Here is a 22,057-nt window from a genome sequence, read left to right as displayed (position 1 = left end):
GTGATGAGACTAAAATTTGAAATTGAGGGTGTTATGTGTAATGTGGTGAGCGGCTATGCCCCACAGGTAGGATGTGACCTAGAGTTGAAAGAGAAATTCTGAAAGGAACTAGATGAAGTAGTTCTGAGCATCCCACACAGCGAGAGAGCTGTGATTGGTGCAGATTGTAATGGACATATTGATAAAGGAAACAGGGGCGATGAAGAAGTGATCGGTAAGTACGGCATCAAGGAAAGGAACTTTGAGGGACAGATGGTGGTGGACTTTGCAAAAAAGATGGAGATGGCTGTAGTGAACACTTATTTCCAGAAGAGGGAGGAACATATCGTGACCTACAAGAGCAGAGGTAGAAGCACGCAGGTGGATTATATTTTGTGCAGACGATGTAATCTGAAGGAGGTTACTGACTGTAAAGTAGTGGTAGAGGAGAGTGTAGCTCGACAGCATAGGATGGTAGTGTGTAGGATTACTCTGGTGGTGGGTAGGAAGATTAAGAAGACAAAGGTAGAGCAGAGAACCATGTGGTGGAAGCTGAGAAAGGAAGAATGTTGTGCGGCCTTTCGGAAAGAGGTGAGACAGGCTCTCGATGGACAGCAGAAGACTGGACAACGACAGCCAAGGTAATCAGAGAGACAGGCAGAAGAGTACTTGGTGTGTCTTTTGGTAGGAAAGGGGAGAAGGAGACTTGGTGGTGGAATCCCAAAATACAAGGAGTCATACAAGGAAAGAGATTAGCGAAGAAGTGGGATACTGAGAGGACTGAGGAGAGGCGAAAGGAGTACATCGAGATGCTACGTAGGGCAAAGGTAGAGGTGGCAAAGGCAAAACAAGAGGCATATGAAGACATGTACACCAGGTTGGACAAAAAAGAAGGAGAAAAGGATCTCTATAGGTTGGCCAGACAGAGGGCTCGAGATGGGGAGGATGTGCAGCAGGTAAGGGTGATTAAGGATAGCGATGGAAATGTGTTGACTGGTGCCAGTATTGTGCTAAATAGATGGAAAGAATACTTTGAGAAGTTGATGAATGAAGAAAATGAGAGAGAAGGAAGAGTTGAAGAGGCAAGTGTGAAGGACCAGGAAGTGGCAATGATTAGTAAGGGGGAAAGTCAGAAAAGCACGACAAAGGATGAAAAATGGAAAGGCAGTTGGTCCTGATGACATACCGGTGGAGATATGGAAGCAATTCGGAGAGATGGCTGTGGAGTTTTTGACCAACTTATTCAACAGAATACTAGCGGGTGAAAAGATGTCTGAAGAAAGCAGGAAAAGTGTTCTAGTTCCCATTTTTAAGAAAGGCGATGTTCAACGCTGTGGGAATTATAGAGGAATAATGGTGATGAGCCACACAATGAAGTTATGGGAAAGAGTAGTGGAGGCTAGACTCAGGACAGAAGTAAGTATCTGCGAGCAACAGTATGGTGTCATGCCTAGAAAGAGTACCACAGATGCATTATTTGCCTGGAGAATGCTCGTGGAAAAGTACAGAGAAGGTTGGAAGGAGCTACATTGTGTCTTTGTGGATCTAGAGAAAGCCTATGACAGAGTACCAAGAGAGGAACTGTGGTACTGCATGCGTAAGTCTGGTGTGGCAAAGAAGTATGTTAAAATAGTACAGGACATGTATGATGGCAGCAGAACAACGGTGAGTTGTGCCTTAGGTGTGACAGAGGAATTTAAGGTGGAGGTGGGACTGCATCAGGGATCAGCTCTGAGCCCCTTCCTGTTTGCAGTGGTAATGGATAGGCTGACAGATGAGGTTAGACTGGAATCCCCTTGGACAATGATGTTCGCAGAGGATATTGTGATATTCAGTGAAAGCGGGGAGCAAGCAGAGGAACAATTAGAAAGATGGAGACATGCAGTGGAAAGGAGAGGAATGAAGATTAGCTGAAGTAAAACAGAATATATGTGCATGAATGAGAAAAGTGGAAGGGGAAGAGTGAGGCTACAGGGAGAAGAGATAGCGAGGGTGGAGGACTTCAAATATTTAGGGTCAACAATCCAGAGCAATGGTGAGTGTGGTAAGGAAGTGAAGAAACGGGTCCAAGCAGGTTGGAACAGCTAGCGGAAGGTGTCTGGTGTGTTGTGTGACAGAAGAGTCTCTGCTCGGATGAAGGGCAAAATTTACAAAACAGTGGTGAGGCTGGCCATGATGTACGGATTAGAGACGGTGGCAGTGAAGAAAAAACAGGAAGCAGAACTAGAGGTAGCACGAATGAAGATGTTGAGGTTCTCGCTTGGAGTGAGCAGGTTGGATAGGATTAGAAATGAGCTCATTAGTGGAACGGCCAAAGTTGGATGTCTTGGAGATAAGATTCGAGAGAGCAGACTTCGATGGTTTGGACATGCTCAGAAGCGACAGAGTGAGTATATTGGTAGAAGGATGCTGAGGATGGAGCTCCCAGGCAAAAGAGCGAGAGGAAGACCAAAGAGAAGTTTTATGGATGTGGTGAGGGAAGACATGAGGGCAGTTGGGGTTAGAGAGGAAGATGCAGGAGATAGGCTAAGATGGAAAAAGATGACACACTGTGGCGACCCCTAACAGGACAAGCCAAAAGGAAAAGAAGAAGAAGAAGAAGAAGAAGAAGCTCCAAGTGGGCTGATGTGCATAAATTCGTAGAGAAATTCCCCCCGGCTGTAGTGGTGGTAAATAGAGTAGTGAACATTTTTAATGGTCATGGAACATGTTAAGAAAATTCTGCAACTGAGGCAGAAGCAGTTAGCATTGGATAATTTATTTTTTTCCCAGAGAGGGAAGGAAAGCTACTTCAGAAAGAGCTCCATGCTTTGTGGCATGCTGGTGCGGCACTAAGGAACTCCATAGTGCCACAAAGTATGTTGGGAGCATGTAAATAGTGTTCAAAGTGCATGTTTTGTGCCGATTATTTTGTGAATGATTGTTTTGTTTTATTATTTGCTAGTTATTCTATTCTGTTTGCTGTGGTGTGATAATTTTTTTTCAAAGTGACACCATGAGTGTTTAAACATTGTCAGTAATGGCCTGCTTACAACAGGCAGTGTGTGGGGCAATGTAAGCTTCTTCTGCTTAGTTGTGAAATGCATATGGTCAAATAAGTGCTGGCATGCATGCTAACAGTGTAACTAGTATGTTTAATAGTACTTTGTTGGACAAGTCACACAACAACATTTGCAAATGTTGGAACTCAGTGTACACATAAGGTGCACCACCTTGCTGGCACCAGGTCTAATGTGGTGCCTCATCCATTTAAGAGAATTTAAGACCTTGATGATCAGGGAAATATGGTACATTAAAAAAAATTAAAAACTCGGAGACCAAAATCCGACAATGTGCGATCCCGCGCAGGGAGAGCACAAATGGGCAAGGGCACACTGTGCACATATGTCATGAATTTGATTATTACTGTTTAGAATTCATAATTACCCTTTCAGTTCTGTTTTAAGGGTCTTATAGGCTTGAGCTAAGTGATTTATGCGACAACAGCTACATTACTAAACAATCTATCATGAGCTGAGTGCAGTGCAGAAACCATGGGTGGTTCATGAAGGTATGGTTTGATCAGCATAATATGAAAGAAATTCCACAGAACCTGGACCTCAATCCCATGAACTACCTTTGGGATGAAGTTTAACAAAGATTGCTAGCAAAACCCCTTTGTCCAACATCAATGACTTGACCTCATAAATGCTCTTGTGGATAAATGGAGAAAAAGTCCAAAAGACACACTCCAGAATCATTTACATTTAGGGTGCATCTTCAAACATACAGTGTTTATCCGTTTTAGTTTTTGCAACAGGCTTTGTTAATGAGAAACAGATTTCATATTCAACTATCAATGACAATCAATATTTTTCTCACAAAGGGGAAAAGAATCTTGATAGTTGCACCTATTAACAGATACCAGCAAGTCCTCCAAAGATGATGTCATTGCTTGAAACTGGCTGTGCTGCCATTGGGCTCCTGGCCCTGCTGCATTCCCCTTCTTTTCTCTCTTTTTGAATAATGGAGAGCTTTGAGCTGAAGAGAAGGGAGGTTTGTAGGGGAGTGGAGGCTAAAATGCCCATTGTCTTGTTACCCTGTCCTGCTTCTTAGTAGTAAGAGAGTTCAGTCCTTGACAGCAGTAGTGTGATGCCAGTGTGCTAACAGCATGTAAATATGGTGGAGAGAATTTTTATCTTAAGAGGTGCAGAAAATCACTCATCCAAAGTAATCTCTGTAAAGATTGTTAAATATGTAGACCTGAAAATATTTGTGTGATGGATAAGATTAGAAAGTATGACCTTTGGTGATGAACCTTCTTATAGTTATTGCAGTGCTGTGTTCCAGACTATCAATGAAACAAAGTACTTAACTAGGCCGTTGTTTACTTATGGATGGAATTTTTCCAGTTTTGATGATAAACTGCTGGCTTACTGGAAAAGATTGGGTTAACGTGATTGTTTGTACTTAACTGTGCTGGTATTTTTGTTAACAGTGTCACGAAACATCCGTGCAGGGCTCGACCTGTCACAGCCCATCGGAACGAGAGTAGGAACCAAATGCAGGACTCGGAAGATGCAAGGTAGTTCAAGGAGAAACGTTTATTATATGCAGAGGTAGGGGATCGAGCAGGCAGTCGGGTGCAGCAATGGTAGTTGGGACGTCGGGCGAAGAGAGCAGGTGAGCGGGCAGGCAGGAGTCGGTACACAGGAGAACAATCAAAGCAGGCAGAAGTAACGAAGGAGTCAGGCTTACAAGGTTGGTCGGAGAACGGGCGAAGGTCGGTACACACAGGTTCGATCAGGGATACTGGAGCACACGAACGGGACATGAAGATCAACGAACTGGCGGGGACCAATCGTCATCGGGGTGATATAAATCCACAGCATAATCAGGCTGCATGAGGCGCAGGTGTGCACCTCCCAATCAGCGCACCCGCGAGGGCACCCGCACAGCTCGTGCTGGAGCGGCAGGATCATGACAGTACCCCCCCCCCCCCCAAAGGCACGGCTCCCAGACGTGCCTAAACGAAAAAACACAGACAATAATTAACACAGGCAGGGGTGGGCTGAAGGGGTGTCCGGAGGAGCCGTAGTTGCCAGACGACCAGGGATTGGTCGCCACCAAGGCTTGGTCAGTAGGCAGCCGTGGATTGGTCACCAACGAGGCCAGGTCATGAAGCGGCTGGGAGCCATCTGGAGCGAATAGGATGATGGAGAGAAGGACCAGAGCCATGACCGCCACCATTACCATCACAGCCATCCTGAAGTCTCTCCAGCTCCGGGGTGGCTCATGTCGGACAGGAATGTGAGAAGGCGGCGACCCCATCGCTATCGCCACCTCCTGGACAGGAACGTGAGAAGGCGGCGACCCCATCGCCATCTCCACCTCCTGGACAGCAACGTGAGAAGGCGGCGACCCCATCGCCACCTCCTGGACAGCAACGTGAGAAGGTGGCGACCCCATCGCCATCGCCACCTCCTGGACAGCAACGTGAGAAAGCGACGACCCCATTGCCATCGCCACCTCCTGGACAGCAATGTGAGGCGGCTGGGGAACCGTCGCCACCTCCTGGACAGGAACGTGAGAAGGCGGAGGCAGCATCACCAACTCCACCTCCTCCTGGACGGGAACGTGAGGAGGCCGCGGTGCCATCGCCCCCTCCTGGACGGCAACGTGAGGCGGCTGGGGAACCGTCGCCACCTTCTGGACAGCAACGTGAGGCGGCATCGGGTCGGTCCCCACTGCCACGTGAGCTTGCGGTGCATTCGTTGAAACAGCAATGTGGGCGTGAAGCAGTGGCGAATCCGTTTCCAGGGCAACGTGAACGAGAGTCGGCAGAGAGTCAGTCGAAACTGACATGTGGGCGTGTCTCGGGAGCGGGTCAGTTCCAACTGCCGCGTGAACTCTGCTCGGAACAGCCAAAACCTCGACGTGGGAATGGCGAGGATGCGGGTCAGTTTCCACAGCTACGTGCGCTTGGCGAGGTGTAGAGTCCGTTCCCACTGCGACGTGCACTTGGCAAGGTGGCGAGTCCGTTCCCACTGCGACGTGCACTTGGCAACATGGCGAGTCCGTTCCCACTGCGACGTGCACTTGGCAAGGTGGGGAGTCCGTTCCCACTGCGACGTGCACTTGGCGAGGTGGCGAGTCCGTTCCCGCTGCGACGTGGACTTGGCGAGGTGGCGAGTCCGTTCCTGCTGCGACGTGCACTTGGCGAGGTGGCGAGTCCGTTCCCGCTGCGACGTGCACTTGGCGAGGTGGCGAGTCCGTTCCCACTGCAGCGTGCGCTTGGCGAGGTGGCGGGTTGTTTTGCACGGCAACGTGAACGAGAGTAGGCAGAGAGTCAGTCGAAACTGACATGTGGGCGTGTCTCGGGAGCGGGTCAGTTCCAACTGCCATGTGAACCTGCATCAGCAGCGAGTCCGTCGCAGTTGTGACGTCAGCGTAGCTCTGCTGGTTCGCCAATCCTTGCCGGACGTGGGCCGTGAGAGCCGGCAATTCGGCGCTCTGCCGCTCTATCTGCGCCCGCATTTCGGGGCAGAACGCCTCGTGATTTGGCGGCTCCTCCTGCCTCTGAGCTGGAAGCTTCGCTACCAGCTGCGGGTCTGCCGGTTTCGCCGTTGCCGGCGAGGAGTGGGAGGACGATGTCTTTGTTGCCGCGCAGCGGGAGGCACTGGGGAGCGCCCGGCCGGGGCGTCTCCTCTGGCCGCCATGCGAATGTCCCGGGTAGATGGCCAAGCGGCTTCCCTCATACGGATTGGTGTACTTCAACCTACCGGGCGAAGACGCTCGGGTGCTGGGAACGCGGGGACGTGGAGCAAACTGGCTAGGATGAAAAGCCGGGCAAAGAGATTCAAAATCAAAGTCATCGGAGTCGTACTCAGGCAGCCGGTCATACAAATCATGGTCCTCCTCATATTCCGAAAAGTCAGAGTCCAGAAGAATATGAGGAGCCGGACGGGTCGTGTTCGGGACATATTCCTACCTCGCTGGCGGAGCGTAAGACACGGAAGCGGGGGACGTCAAGGAGCCTTCCCGGATCGGACAGGCTTGGTCCTCCGGCAGACGGTCTACCTTGCGTCTGTCCCGGCGACGCCGGGTCTTTCCTGCTGGGTCCTGTTGTGGCCAGTTCGTTCTGTCAAGGCCCATCGGAACGAGAGTAGGACCCAAATGCAGGACTCGGAAGATGCAAGGTAGTTCAAGGAGAAATGTTTATTATATGCAGAGGTAGGGGGATCGAGCAGGCAGTCGGGTGCAGCAACGGTAGTTGGGACGTCGGGCGAAGAGAGCAGGTGAGCGGGCAGGCAGGAGTTGGTACATGGGAGAACAATCAAAGCAGGCAGAAGTAACGAAGGAGTCAGGCTTACAAGGTTGGTCGGAGAACGGGCGGAGGTCGGTACACACAGGTTCGATCAGGGATACCGGAGCACATGAACGGGACATGAAGATCAACGAACTGGCGGGGACCAATCGTCATCGGGGTGATATAAATCCACAGCATAATCAGGCTGCATGAGGCGCAGGTGTGCACCTCCCAATCAGCGCACCCGCGCGGGCACCCGCACAGCTCGTGCTGGAGCGGCAGGATCATGACACGACCCATGTGCAGGACCCCAAGACGCAAGCATGATATTAGGCGTGGTTTATTCAAGGAACAGGGTCATACACAGTGTAAGCAGTCCGAAAAGGCAGAGGCTCAAAACGCTAAGCAAAGGCAGGATTTGAAAACGTGAAGTGAGGTCTGATGTCTAGGAGACAAACTAGGAAACATGAACCAGGACTTGACTAAGACTATGAAACATAAACTAAGATGGGACTAAACTGTTGTGGCACTGAAGCGCTGTGACGGGGATAGCTCAACGCTACGCTATTCTTAGTGGTGGAGATTCCTTCTGTCATGAATGCAACTCACTAACTCAGGGCAACGAACTGGCAAATGCCAGTGACAAAAGCTTAAACTTAAATGCCCATCTAAGTACAGTCCCAATGAGAAACAGCTGTGACCGGTAGCGTGGCCACACCCTCTTCGCAGTGGCCCAGTCTTGCTCATGATAAACAGTTAATAATTTGCAAATACCTGTCACTCACATTTGACACACGCAATCTGCATAGTCGAGGACGAAAAATCATGCGTGTAAAATTTGTTACTAGTAGAAAAAAATAGATATTGAAAGACGTCGCTTATTTTGTGTAGTATTGATATTAATTTACGTGTTTATTTCATAAATGTTGTTAACTAAACAAGCCTGCTCCTAAACAATCAGTATTCACCCGGAAACGGGGAATGCAAGTTAACCGTACTGAGCATTTTCCAGGCATGAGCATTTCACGTAAACGATCGTTCCGTTACCGTGTCGTTACCCAGCCTGAGAAAACACGGAACCGAAAGTCCGTTTCCCCAGATCTCAGGGCTTACTTTTAATAAAATTCGCCCATGTGTGGAATGTAAAACAATTTCTCAACAAAATACAACAATCTGTATAAAATGAACCTACATGAACCCCTTTATTTTGAATGATTAAAACGCCCAGCTTTGTCAGTGTGATTTACAAACAGCACCGGTTTCCGCTTCTGCACTACGCATGAGCAAGGTCGAGTTATTCATATCCGGGTCACTCAAACGCTAGTCAAACATGTCGGTTGCTAAGCGTAAAAGACAAGAGATAGTGTCCCTAAAGATGTTCCAAAAGTGGACTATATCTGAAGAATTTATTGCCGAAACCAATGAAGAAGGTGAGGTGATACAGCTGAGGTGCAGAATCTGTTCGGAACACCATGCAGCGAACGAAGCGAAGCGGCGAGGCATATCGGGACCGCCGCTACAGTCAATTCTCAACTATATTGACGGGGTGTCTTACGTACACCGAGGTAATGCGAATAAACACGTGAAGAGCGGCTCACTCCACGACTGGGGAAAAAAAAAAGTTTTGTGGAGAAACGAATGAAAGTTTGGTCGGAAGCTATACTGGAAGTTGAGCGAATAATTTTTTACAACGGAGACAACTGCATCTGGGTTCTGCGTCAAACCCACACTTTCACGCCATCGGTTCATGCTACCTGTGGATGCTATGAAAAATTTCTAAGCCTTTGTGATTATCTTCCAAAAAAACAAAGGATGGCAGTGTTATAAGTGCATCTTGTCAGCTGCCAACTTTGACGGATGCCCATTACGCAGGAAAGACGCCCAACTCAACTTTGCTGTCGAAAAATCTACTTGCCGTGCAGTGCAGAGGCGAAAGATTCGCCAAGAAGAGTTTTGTAAATTCAAGTGGCTCAAATTGAGGGACTCAAATTTTTTTTCTGCCAATGGTGTATTGACAGTAAAAGAAAAAATCTTCTGACACGCTGAAAATCCTCGGTGGCGCCGAAGTTGCACGATTTCGTGAAGCATCAGCAGACAGCTGATCACAAGTGTTCTGCAACTACAAAGACATAGTTGATGTAGAACGTGGCTTCAGCAGGCATAACATAGCAAAGACTTTCTTAAGGAACTATCTCAAAATAAAAAGTATAAATGAACTGTTAATCGTTAAAATTGAAGGCCCTGAAGAAGAATTGTTTGATTTTGATAAAAGTGTCTGCAAATGGGTGTGCAGTAAAAAGAGGAGAATTTATGGCAGGAATCCTTCAAAAATGTAGTGTTGAACAGTGATGTTATTTTCTAGAGTCAGGAGTACAGAAGAAGTTTGAGAAACTTTTTTATTTTTATGACACATCTCTGTCATTCTTAATGTTTATTAGATTCAGTTACCAATAAAAAATATAATTCCTTATATCACATTTACATCTGAAAGTTATTTGTATGCAAGAAAGAGCATTAGTCATGTTAGTATACCGCAGTTTGACTGGCATGTGATTGGCTATTTTTTGGCTATGATTATAGAAAAGTGGCTTATGAAAATTATTTTTGGCTAAAAAAAAGACTAATGATGAAAAAAGGTTAGCCAGGGCCCTGAGTTATGCCAAAAGCGCATGTTCCGAGCTTCTTCATGTACTGCAAGCGCATTTACTTCGAAAGTCATCATGACCATGTCAAAGGAAATTCAGTTACACTGAAAACATTTCTGGGATATCTAACCATAATAAGTATGAGATTGTGAGTTCTAACATTAGACTAGTCTGTCCATAGACTAATCTGTCCATATATCTAAATGCGAACGGTCATTTTCCCCCATGGTACGCGTTATCTTGAAATTTAAAACTTTTCCCCTTTACATGCCTAAGGAAGATATAGAGTTCATTGATGGTTTGACAATAGATTATAACAATACATCACGATTGCCGACGGGAATGCTTGTTTCGCTAGCCAGTTGCCACTAACGTGTGTTGAAGTAAACTTTCAGCATTTTCAAAACATTGTGGGTATAGACCGTTTGTGTTTATTCCTTGCAGGCCAGTGCATTTAACTTTCGTTCAGATAAAATTTGTCAGATCAAGAATTTTCATTGATGAAAAATTTTAAATACTGTTTAAAAAATTTTTTCAAAATCTGTAACTGACTAGGAGGATTTCCTGTTAACCCGCTACTTACAGTATATCGAGGAAAGGTGGACGTGTGAGAGGACAGCATGCTGATGTTGCTGATGTGGGCGTGGTAGAGGATGCTTAAGGCACACCCCCCAGACGGGATACAATGCTGGTATGTGTTTTGTGTTAACTAGCATCATATTGGCGAAGGACACCCAAAAATGGCACCAACGAAGAGACACACTTAGTTTAAACTGCAAGCTATCACTTACACGGAGAAACATGGGAATCGAGCAGCCGTGAGAGAATTCAAACTCAACAAATCCCTGGTGCTAAAGTGGAGAAAGGAGGAAAACGACCTTCGCCAAATCAAGAAAACAAAGCTGAGTTTCCGCGGAAACATTACCAGGTGACCTGAGTTGAAGAGAAACTCGTGCAATGGATTCATGAGCAAAGAACAAAAAACCGCCATGAAAAAGCAAGCACAGCAAATGAACTTAGAGCTTGCTATTATTCCGGTAGGCTTGACCAAGCAACTTTAACCGCTGGACATCGTTGTAACCACTGTGTACAAAGTGGAGTTGCGAGGCGCATGGGAGTGATTTATGACAAATTGCGAACACATCTTTATTAAGAATGGGAGGCAGCACCAGTTTGGGTAACGCCACAATTTGTGCATGGATTGTGGATGCTTGGGCTAACGTGTATGCTTCCACTGTTGTTCGAAAAGCCGGCATTAGGGATTGCAACCGGTTACAAATAACCGGTTATAACCGGTTTTCGTTTTTTTAAATCCAAAACCGTAATCAGACTTTCGAAATCGGTTAGATTTTCCAATCATTTCTTCCGGTTCCGGTACTCCACATTGCGCTATTTTTTTCAACATCATTTCCACTTTTTTCAAGTTTCGCTGTTAGAGTAAAGTTGGACTCAAAAGAACATTTAGTTAAATCAAAGAAACAAACATGGCATCGAGGAAACGCTCGGTATACTTTCTTTCTGAAAGTCCGAAAGAAGAATGTTAACATTAAAACATTTTTACCAAAAAAAAAAGATAATAATTTACACGAGTGCGTTGTTGAAAGCCACATTCAACAAGCTTGTTTGTCAATATTGTATACAAAGTACCCCATTACCGCGGAGCAAATTAACAATCGATGGTGTAGCGCCGGAGAAAAGGAGTCGGAGGCGGAGTGTCGGACAGAGGAACAAAACTTGTTTTATTGGCAGACATCAAAACACTACTCGCATAACGAGGGGAACTCTGTGAACTTGTCACTCCGGAAGAGCAACAACAAAAACAGTCCATGCGGAACCTCGCACCCCAACTCGAGGTCCTGTGGGTGAATTATGTAAACACCACAATTGTACCGGTTTTAAAACCGGTAAATCGTTTTTTTGCTACAGCTGTTCGGTTAAAACTGGTTATGAAAGTAAGTGGTTTTTTGCGATCCCTAGCCGGCATCATATCTGAGGAGCTGCACGACAATGAGACTGACAATTTCGAGAGGGAACCTGGCGTTTTTGATTGAGAACTTGCCTAGCTGTTCATTTCATTCAGGAAAATAAGGACTTGGATTTGTGGTTGAGGATTAAAGTGCCACTGACACTTCAAACATGAAATTTAGTATGGTGTTGTTGCTGGAATGGAATCGTCCATCTGTTCACAGCACGTTAGAATCTTGTCGATTTTTTTTTTCTTTCGTTTTTTAATTTGTTTTTCAATTTTTTAAAAATTTGATTTTTTTTTTTTCATCTGCTGCGATGAAAAATCCATCAACTGTTTTGGGTTGAAGAAGAAGCAGGAAGTGACATATTTTGGAGACACCTTGAGTTGTGGAGTCGAGTGTATTTACCTCGTGTACAGGCGAGAAATTAGCTGTTTTTTCTGTGTGTTAGCCAAAATGGCGGCTCGTTGTGTTGCTGGATTTTGCTTAAATACTCTGGAGGATGGATTCACTCTTCACATGTTTCCAAAAGGCCCGATTCCTCATGAAAATTTGATTGCACAGGTGCAAAGGGCAAGAGCTTTGTGGGTTCCAAATGACAGGTAGGTGTGTATAGAGCTATTAAAAAAATAGTTGGGGGGGACTAATTTGTCTTACAGTTTATGACATATGTTTCGTATGAATTCACAATAAACCCCCTTGGTCAAACCAGTAAAATATAACAAAGCTCTTGTACAAAGCTCTTGTATTGTGTTTAAGACAATTTAATCACACACAATACAATACAACACAAAACAAGAACAAAATATAAGTACAAAGACAATTTAGTGGTGTGTAACACCAACTAACTGGCCAAACGACATATAGTCACCAAAATCGAATGAATGTTCTAAATTATGGGCCAGTCATTTAGAATATTTCATCGGGTCCCTCGTTTTCCTCGTCTCCCCACTCGTCTGTGTCTGGAGGGGAGTCTTGTGTCAGTGGATGCATATCATTGAAATATGGCTCGAAACGATATGTTAAAATGGCCCCAGTCGCTTCACTCGCTTCTCAGATGTTTTCTCAAAAAGAGCTTCAGTCTCAGAAGGGGCGTCAGAAATATCCCAAAATCGCTCTCGTTCATCTGCCATTGCATTCTGCACAGCGTGTTTTCAAGGCCCGGGATCCAGTATGATGTCTGGACATGATGTCATAGAGAAATATGGCTGCCACCATGTCATTGTGTCGAGTCAGATTTATGCAACTTTGCGCTTTAATAAAACACTCATAGCTCACTTTTTCTGACTGGTATTATCATCAAAGTGATTCATATTATTTTTTGTTTTGATCACAATGTCTATTTTAAAATGGGATTTTTGGTGTCAGTTGCACTTTAATAATAATTAAAAAAAACAACGAATAATGTGGGTACGTACATTGTGAAATACGTCAATAAAGTACAACCAAACTCACTGTTTACATTCTTAAATGAAAATGAAAAATTCTCAATTCTTAAATAAAATGCAACCATACTCAGTTTTGCTCCCAGTGCCTTTTTAAATAGGATGCATGCATGCATGTTTTAAGCTCGTGTCGCAATACAGTGGTACCTCTACTTATGAATGTCTCTAGCAATTAAAAATTCAGGTTACGAAACACCTCCTCGGAAAAATATTGTCTCTTGTTATGAAGCAAATTCACAATATAAAAGGGAAAAAAATGGGGGCTGGATTCCCCAAAATCCACCAAAAATAAACATTCTGTATCTTGGTTTGTGTGGCGCGATGGAGCTGCTCTATTATTGGGTATCACTTTAGCATCTTCCTGGCATCCCACTGACTAAAGAGGGACATCAATCTTTACCAACGATGTACTTCCTGTATCTTGGTTTGTGTGGCATGATAGAGCTGCTCTCTTGGACACCCGACTGTCATTGTATCATGCTGGCACGGTCACAAGCTCACGCACATTGGAAAAGTAAAATTTTTTCATTTGTGGTTTTTATGCAAGTTTATTCATCTTACTTCAGCATAGAAACCTTTGTGGAATTAAATTGCATGTGAGCGTACGTTCATACATCTGTTTTCGCTCAGCTGTCAAAAACTTGCCTCCTCCTCTGTCCCCCACGATGCCTTTTGCTTGTCACTCACCCTTCTCTTCGCATAGTCGCTAAACGCCAAATGTAAATGAATATCATTTTTAAAAATTAACATGATGTACTTTGAATGCTTATTTTTGGGGAGCCAGGGGTCTTGAACAGATTACTCTATACACTTCATGTAAAATGTACTTCTACTTACAATAAATTCAAATTATAAAAAAACTTTTGGAACGGAATAATTTCGTAAGTACCACTGTATAACTATATGCTTTGCGGTGCTAAACTTGTCTGAATTGCATATTTTGTAGCAATTATTTCTTCACTCATAGTTTTCTTTGTTTTGTTGTCTGCTGGTTGTACTGTTCTGTTCACTGCGGTGTAACGATTTCAGTTTGGAGTGACACTGTGTGTGTGAGGATGGCATATTGACTGGTGACTTGCTTGCAGCGGTCATAGTTGGGGAAAAAAGTAAAAGCTTTCTCTTCTTACAAAAAAAAAGATACTAATTGTGTCTCACTGTCTCCTGAGTTCTACAATGCCTGTGCCCAATAATACGCTGCGTCTTATGTATGTGTTAAATACTGAAATTGGACCCACAACTGAGACTGTGCCTTTTCACACGATGCGCCTTATGGTCGTGAAAATGTTACTTTGTTGTAATACATGTCATCCTTTTGTTTAGCTGAGGAATGGAGAATATACTGGACATAAATTCTGGTAGCTGTGGTAATGCACTTGTATTTCATCACATGAAATTAATCAGTTTATTTGGGTGTATAAAATTGACAGACCAACAGCATTTAAAAATCTCAATAGAACGGACTAATAAAGGTTTTTGCTTGTCTGAAATAACAGATTATCTGTTACATTGAAGCGTTTTTTTTTTTTTTTTTTTTTGGAGGCCAAAGGCACCCTTATTACTGTACAATACGAAATGCTTGATTTATAGTTGTTTTTTTTCATGGACTAAAATGTCCAGTACAGTATATCATTATTGTAAATAAATGTTTTCAAAAAGATGGAAAATCTTTTCACATTTCACTTTTATCCACACTTACCACTCTTGGTTCTGGTGACATTGTTGATATGTAGTACTCATAAGGGAGTCACTTTCATGAGCCGCGATGAATTAATATGCTTCCTAATTCCAAATCGGTTGCCAAAGCTGAATGGCTTGACAAAGAAAAAATGTTACTGTATTGAAAATTGCAGACTCCAAAGACTTGTTTTGTACTCCTCAGAGTTAACGCCACCACTATGCTGCTCTCTCTCTGTCTTCTATGTACAATAGAAGTCGATGTAACCATCGTCTCATGGCCACCACTTCAATGCCCCTTAGTCATCATGGCCTCTTTCTTGAAAAGGATCTCGTAAAATTGCATATCTGTGACCGGGAAATGCGTCATGCCCATTCTCTGCCAGCATTCAAAGTTCTAATTTTTACTGTTGATTGAATTTAGATTGTTATATTTTTGTTTCAGTATCGTTTTAATGTCAATTTTCACATTGGCTCGTTGAAATTCGTCTTTGCTTCATTCAGATTTGACACAAAATAAACAGAACTAAACAATACATTAAAAAAAACTCCTCATTCAAAATGTTACTCAAAAAAGGAACTGAATATTAATCTTGCTGCATAACCATAAACATTTTGTCTGTTAGACAATCTTAAATTCCCCATCCAGGAATTAGAATGGCAGGGTATCTCGTAAAAAGTACCATTTAAATCCAAAGTCACTTTTGCTCATCGTGATTTCAACTTTTTTTGTGATACAGGCCAGCTTAAATGACTCTCATAACCAGATGGTCGTCCACTGGGCTGGAGAAAAGAGCAATGTTATTGTGGCTTTGGCAAGAGACAGCGTTGGAGCCGTCGGACCCAGAACCAGCTCGGTAAGCTGAACACGTCCATGGGTAAGATCTATGAAATTTGCACCATCAAGACTTTTTTTTTTAGTTTGGCAGAATTTACTAATAACTAGATCAGGTGTCACTCTTTTAGTTCATTCCCCTCCCTCTTATGTCAATTGATTATCTGAGCATCATAAGAGTTATCTTTTTTTATCAGGTTTGTCATGTTTCAATTTATTTTTATGGTCATTGAATTACACTTGAATGCCCAATGTGCAGAATTCACTGCACACCCAGAGTAAGAAATACATGACACCCTATCCTCAAGCAATAATTGAATAGAATACCTGATTTCCTGTTGCACCATTCTTGAGTTGACAAATGACTCAATGTTCACTTAACCATCCTTGGGAAATTGATTGAAACTTGGGAAGGTTTGTCCATGCAGATATTATTTCTGTTTTCCTTAAATGGGGAATTCTGGTCGTTTGGATAAACAATGTATCTGATAGGTCATGTCATATGTACCTTGAAAATTTGAGGTTAATCCTCTATCATTTAATGGTGTTTTGAGAAGATTTTTATTGGCAATTACAAATTTTCATGGGTGCCGCCATTTTGACGAGTCACATGACCTATGTGCCCGGATGTGACGTATTAGCTGCGCAAAGAAATCATTGCCGGTTTGTAGTGTCTTCACATGGGGTACCACCACGATAGAACACAGTAAAATACCTTACTGTATCGCAAACTTTTGCCATAATTCGGATAAAAATAATCCGTGGAATGTTCGGTGCCATGTTCTGCCCAGTAAGAAAAAGAATCAGTTAAGGACTGAAAACCTGCGCAGGCACAGCGAGAACATGCAAACTCCCCAATTCTACACACACACACACATACACAGACACACACACACACAAAACTCCACAAAAACAAAAACAACTCCACGAAAATCGAACCCTGATCCTCAGAACTTAAAGAGCAACGCTTTACCAGCTGAGCTACCATGTCTCTGCTGTGGAGGCAGTATTAACTTCCACCAAGCCAAAGATCATTTCATTATCACTTGAAACGCACTCCAAAATCGATAGGATGAATAAATGGTGTGTCCCGTGTGTCGGCCTCCGCGTAGTCAGACTCGCGTCATTTCCGTACAAAGAACCATCCAAATATTCAACATTATTTACAGCCACAGGTTCACATCTGTATGGATGTATTCCTCCGTCTTTCCGAGCACCCAATACTGCTATTTTTTCATCAGATGAGGATAAATCAGAGAAATCAGCGCTGCCCATGATTGTGTAGGAATATAACCAAGCTTTTGTTTACCCACTTAATGTCCCGCGCTTCGGCCTCCGAGTAGTCAGACTCCACGTGCTTCCCGTCCAAAGAACCATCCAATTATTCAACATTATTTACAGCCACAGGTTCAATTCTGTATGGACGTATTCCTCCGTCTTCCCGATAAACCGATACTGCTATTCATCAGATGTGGATAAATCCGAGAAATCAGCACTGGCTATAATTGTGTCCCGACGTAAGCGAGCCTTTGTTGGGGCACTTAATATATCCCATTCGTCCACGTAGGTCATGTGACTCGCAAAAATGGCGGCACCCACAAAAATTCGTAATTGCCGATAAAAATTTTCTCAACACACCATTAAATGATAGAGGATTAACGTCAAGTTTTCAAGGTACTGTATATATGACATGGCCCTTTGAATACATTGTTAATCCAAACGACCAGACTTCTCTTCTAACAGCTTTCCTCCAAATAGTTGAATAATACTGTATATTCAGTAAAGTCTCTAAATGCCAGGATTGCAGCTGCTCATCTGTAAGGAACAGGCTCTCAAAACCCATGGGTTAGAGTTTAATTCCCGCTGCGGATAAAACTACATTTAAACTACCACAATAGATGATGAGATGCTAAACTGCAAAGAAACAACTGTTGAGGTGCCCTTTTGCCCCATACTTTTACATAAAATCAAAATAAGGCAAATAAAATCAAACCATAACACATAAAAGTACTCATTCATAAATTAAAGCCTCACTGACACAAAAAGCATGAATTTTAGTATGTTTTTAATAAAAAGAAGGCAGCTGGAATGGACCCATCTGTTTTTTCATCACACAACATGATTTTGACGTATATGGCTTTTTGAAACTCCCGCCATGAAAATCCTCTCGTGGGATTTGTTTTGGAGAAGAAGCAGAAAATTACGTTATCAGCAGGAGTGCACTCAGGCGGCCTCGTGTGGTTAGACCAGTTTTACCTGCGGGAAGGTAGCTCTTTGTTCTTTCATGTTAGCCAAAATGCCGGCTTGTTGTATTGCTGGATATTATTCGAACACTCGGGATAATGGATTAACTCGTAATACGTTTCCAAAAGACCCGGTTCATCATGAAAAATGGATTGCATAGGTGCATAGGACGGGAGCTTCGTGGATTCCAGATGACAGGTAGGTGTGTATACAGCTACTGTTGTCACTCGCGTGTGAGTACACTACCTACTGTCATACATACTATCGGGGAGTCTCTTGTTAGTTAGAAGTGATCTGCATATCATCTAAATATGGCTCGAAACAATAAGGTAATATTGCCCCAGTCACTTAACTCGATTGTGAGATGTTCTCTTCTTCGAAAAGAGCTTCCGTGTCAGGAGGGGCGTCAGAAAAATCCGAACATTTCTGTTGTTCGTCACCCATAGCAGGTGGCAAAGCATCTTCTCAATGGCGACTGTCCCAGTGTGACAGCTGTAAATGACGTAGCAGGCAATATGGCTACCACACGCTCTCCGCTCATACAGTGGTGCCTCGGTTCTCAAACACAATCCATTCCAGAAGGCTGGTTGAAGACCAAAATGTTAGAAAACCGAAGCACGTTTTCCCATTACAATGAATGGAAAATGAAATAATGCATTCCAAGCCTAAAAAAATAGTTTGTGATTTTTTTTTTTTATTTGTTATTTTTTTTTTTAGCTTTTCGTGATAATAAACTGCATAGTAGAAATACAAGTATAGTTCAAATACTTTATATAATTATATTATTTTAGAAATATAGTTCTTTTTTGTTTAAAATGTATGCTTTAGCCTAGTAGAGTATGCTCGGCTGGGAGTGCATTGCTGTATCTGTAGCGACTCAGCCCCCAGCCTTGTAAACCTTTTTTATTAAAAAAAAGTGGAAAATAACTTAAAACAAGGAATAATGAGAGGGAAAAACCAGACAAACTGTTTTGCACAGAAATTACGTAACGTAAAAAAAAAAAAAATTACTTGCAGCTAGAGGTAGGGTTAATGGGTTAATGAGTTGGGTGGGAGACGTATACCTTCTTTCAGCGAGCGCCCGGTCACGAGTGATCGGTTGCAAGCGAGCTCTGGCAGCGGGCTGCGAGCGTGCTCCGGCAGCGGGCCGTGAGCGTGCTCCGGCGGTGAGCGGCCGGCAGCGAGCAAGGTCCGGCGGTGAGCGGATGGCAGCGAGCGAGGTCCGGCCCTGGACATTTGCCATTGAAAACACCCGGTGGACCCGACTATGGGAGATGAACACGCCCCTTCTGTCATGGAAGGCCTTTTCGAAGAAGAGAACATCACACAACCGAGTGAAGTTACCGGGGCAATATTACACTATTGTTTCGAGCCATATTCAGATGATATGCGTTTACAGGCAAATCACCTCCCCGGCTGATCTAGTTCTGCGGCAGAGATGAGCCATGTCTCCTTGTCGTTGCAGCTGGCCGGGATGACTCATTTTCGACGCAGAGATGGCTTATCATGGCACCGAGCCGGGCTGCTGTACGGAATTGTTCATAGCCGCCGTCCGCGATGAACGAACACCGCTGAGCCGGGGCGCTTTACGGCGTTGTCGCACCCGGCTGAGTGTAGCGTTGTTGGCAGGATTGTTCAGAGCCGCCGCCGTCCGCGAGCCCGACGCGGCAGCCTTCGCCAAAGCCTTGGCCGGGGTGGCTTATTTTTGTCGCCGAGGTGGCTTATCACGGAACCGAGCCGGGCTGCTTTGCGGCGTTGTAGTTGCACGCGGGTGAGTGGGCCATTGTCGGGAGCGCTTTTCGTAGCCGCTGCCGTCCGCGAGGCAACGCAGCAGCCTTCGCCGGCGAGCCCGATGCCGTCCGACACGCACATTGACACATTTAGCACGCCTGTCATACGAACCCGGATCTTTTGTCACGTTATGAGAGACCGATTATGTGGTCCGCCCCAAACTATTATTTTTTTTTTTTACTAGCTGTATACACACCTACCTGTCATTTGGAACCCACGAAGCTCTCGTCCATTGCACCCGTCCATTTTTCACAACAAACCGGGTCACTTTCAAACTGATGAAGGGTAAATCCATCCTCCCGAGTGTTCAAGCAATGTCCAGCAATGCAACAAGCCAGCATTTTGGCTAACACGAAGGAACAACGGGCTACCTTCCCGGAGGTAAAACTCATAGAAACCAAGAAGTCCACTTGAGGGCCGTCCTGCCATGTACGCAGCTTCCTGCTTCTTCTCAAAAACAAATCCCTCAAGAGTATTTTTATGGCGGGAGTTACAAAAATCTGTACACGTCAAAATCACGTTTTGTGGTGAAAAAACGCATGGGTCCATGTCGGCTGCCGTTTTTTTTTATTAATAACATACTAAAAATCATGCATTTCATGACAGTGGCCCTTTCACAAATCGAGACGTAAATACCATGAAATCAAAACTGTAATTCTGAACTTTAGTCTCATGTTCATCTTTTGATCTGAAACCCATTTTTTCAGTATACGATAAAAATAAAGGACTTGACTTTTCACTTCCAATACTTTGGCTCGGGATTGTATATGATGGTTTTGATTGAAATACTGTAGTGTTTTATTTCAGTTTATTACCTGAAACTGCAAATTCAATAAATAACTTTTTACTTCTTCAAAACTTGTCAAATGTCTTGAAACTTTGCGTAAACTGTATTTTAAATTTTAATAAAAAATATTTATCTTTGAGAGAGTGGTTTGTTTAAAAACATATGACAGTTGATTACTTGAAAATTATCCATATGTATGAACTATTTTTGACAATATGAGCAAAAAATAATTTGCGTAATAATTTGAAATGTAATGTAGACACTCTGTTTGTTGTATTGTTTTGCAAAATAACTGAGATGTGAAAAAGGTGCAGCTCTTAATGATATAATGTGACTGTTAAAATTTTAAATTTCAATCTTACTCCTAGGTTTCTAACTTGATAATAAGTACTGGACCGAGACTTAATGTGACTATTAACACTTTCACATTGTTTCCTTGGGAAGCTGACAAAAAAATAGCAGTCAGGAACAAATTAAACACAACAAAATTAAAACCAAAAATTTATACCCAAAAGTGGCAAAAAAAAGTCAAAAGTTGATAGGTGGGGCACAAAGTGTTGTCTTCCTGTACTTTAGTGTTTGAGTCCAGTTTGATGCACCAGCTTTGTCAGCCTGATAGAGGGGTTATGTGGCTAAAAATGTTTCCAAAGGGGGGTTATAATGCATATCAGTACTTTTTCAGAAAGTAGGTCGCTACTCATTATCTGTTTCTGCTTTGAATCCAGGTCTATGTGTCTTATGACTATGGCTCCACCTTCACACTTGTCTCTGGGAAATTCCAGTTGTCTGAGGCCAAGGCCAAGAATGACAGCACACAGGTCATCTCTCAGTTTTATCACAGTCCTGCTGATAACAAGAGGGTAAGTACATTATTACTTGTTGTCTTGTTACATGTCTGGTTGGAACAGAGATGATGTTGGAGAACTTGAAGCAGGCTGGCACATGGCTTAACTCAAGGGAGGTGTTAAAAATTTACCTGAAAACAAGAACCAGCTCATTCGCAGTATCTTAAGGCCTTTTTTTCCTCCCGCGCAGCCGACAACGGCCGCATTGCATCACATGACCGACACATTGGCCCTTAAGCCCCTGTGTATCACTTGACACGCACATGGCGAAAACTTTGTAGAATGGCGCAGAGATCATCTCTCATGATTGGTCCGGTTTAGTCACATGCTTTGGTGACATACTCACTGTTCCTATGGGTTCCACATACCATATCCATCACAGTATAATGAAGCCTTTAGTGTTTTTGGGGAGACTCTCAGGCCTGGGGGCTTTATGAGGGTTCAGGTGTTTGAACATTTTGTGCAGATCCTGCTCTTGGATTCAAAGAGCACAGGGAGAGCAGGGGTTGAGGGTGGGTGGTGAGGATAGGAATGTGGGGGTCAGTTGAGGCCACTGG

The 22,057-nt window shown here is 43.8% G+C and overlaps 2 protein-coding genes across 2 annotated transcripts in view; one reads left to right on the top strand and one right to left on the bottom strand.

The window, feature by feature from the left end:
* LOC133504920 (uncharacterized) overlaps positions 1-19,861 on the bottom strand; it is a 33,132-nt gene extending 13,271 nt beyond the window's left edge. The window contains exons 1-2 of the mRNA XM_061827665.1: positions 19,811-19,861; positions 19,142-19,380 (exon numbers count right to left, since the gene is read on the bottom strand). Of these exons, the coding sequence (XP_061683649.1) occupies positions 19,142-19,380; positions 19,811-19,861 (290 nt within the window). The remainder of the gene's footprint in view (positions 1-19,141; positions 19,381-19,810) is intronic.
* The window catches only part of sorl1 (sortilin-related receptor, L(DLR class) A repeats containing), a 131,968-nt gene that overhangs the window by 6,746 nt on the left and 103,165 nt on the right, over positions 1-22,057 (top strand). The window contains exons 2-3 of the mRNA XM_061826560.1: positions 15,739-15,855; positions 21,381-21,515. Coding sequence (XP_061682544.1) covers positions 15,739-15,855; positions 21,381-21,515 — 252 coding nt within the window. The remainder of the gene's footprint in view (positions 1-15,738; positions 15,856-21,380; positions 21,516-22,057) is intronic.

The sequence above is a fragment of the Syngnathoides biaculeatus genome, chromosome 8, assembly GCF_019802595.1.
Source record: "Syngnathoides biaculeatus isolate LvHL_M chromosome 8, ASM1980259v1, whole genome shotgun sequence".
Classification (NCBI taxonomy): Eukaryota; Metazoa; Chordata; class Actinopteri; order Syngnathiformes; family Syngnathidae; genus Syngnathoides; species Syngnathoides biaculeatus.
Note: the sequence above shows the minus strand (reverse complement) of the source record. Positions and strands in the feature narration are given on the sequence as shown.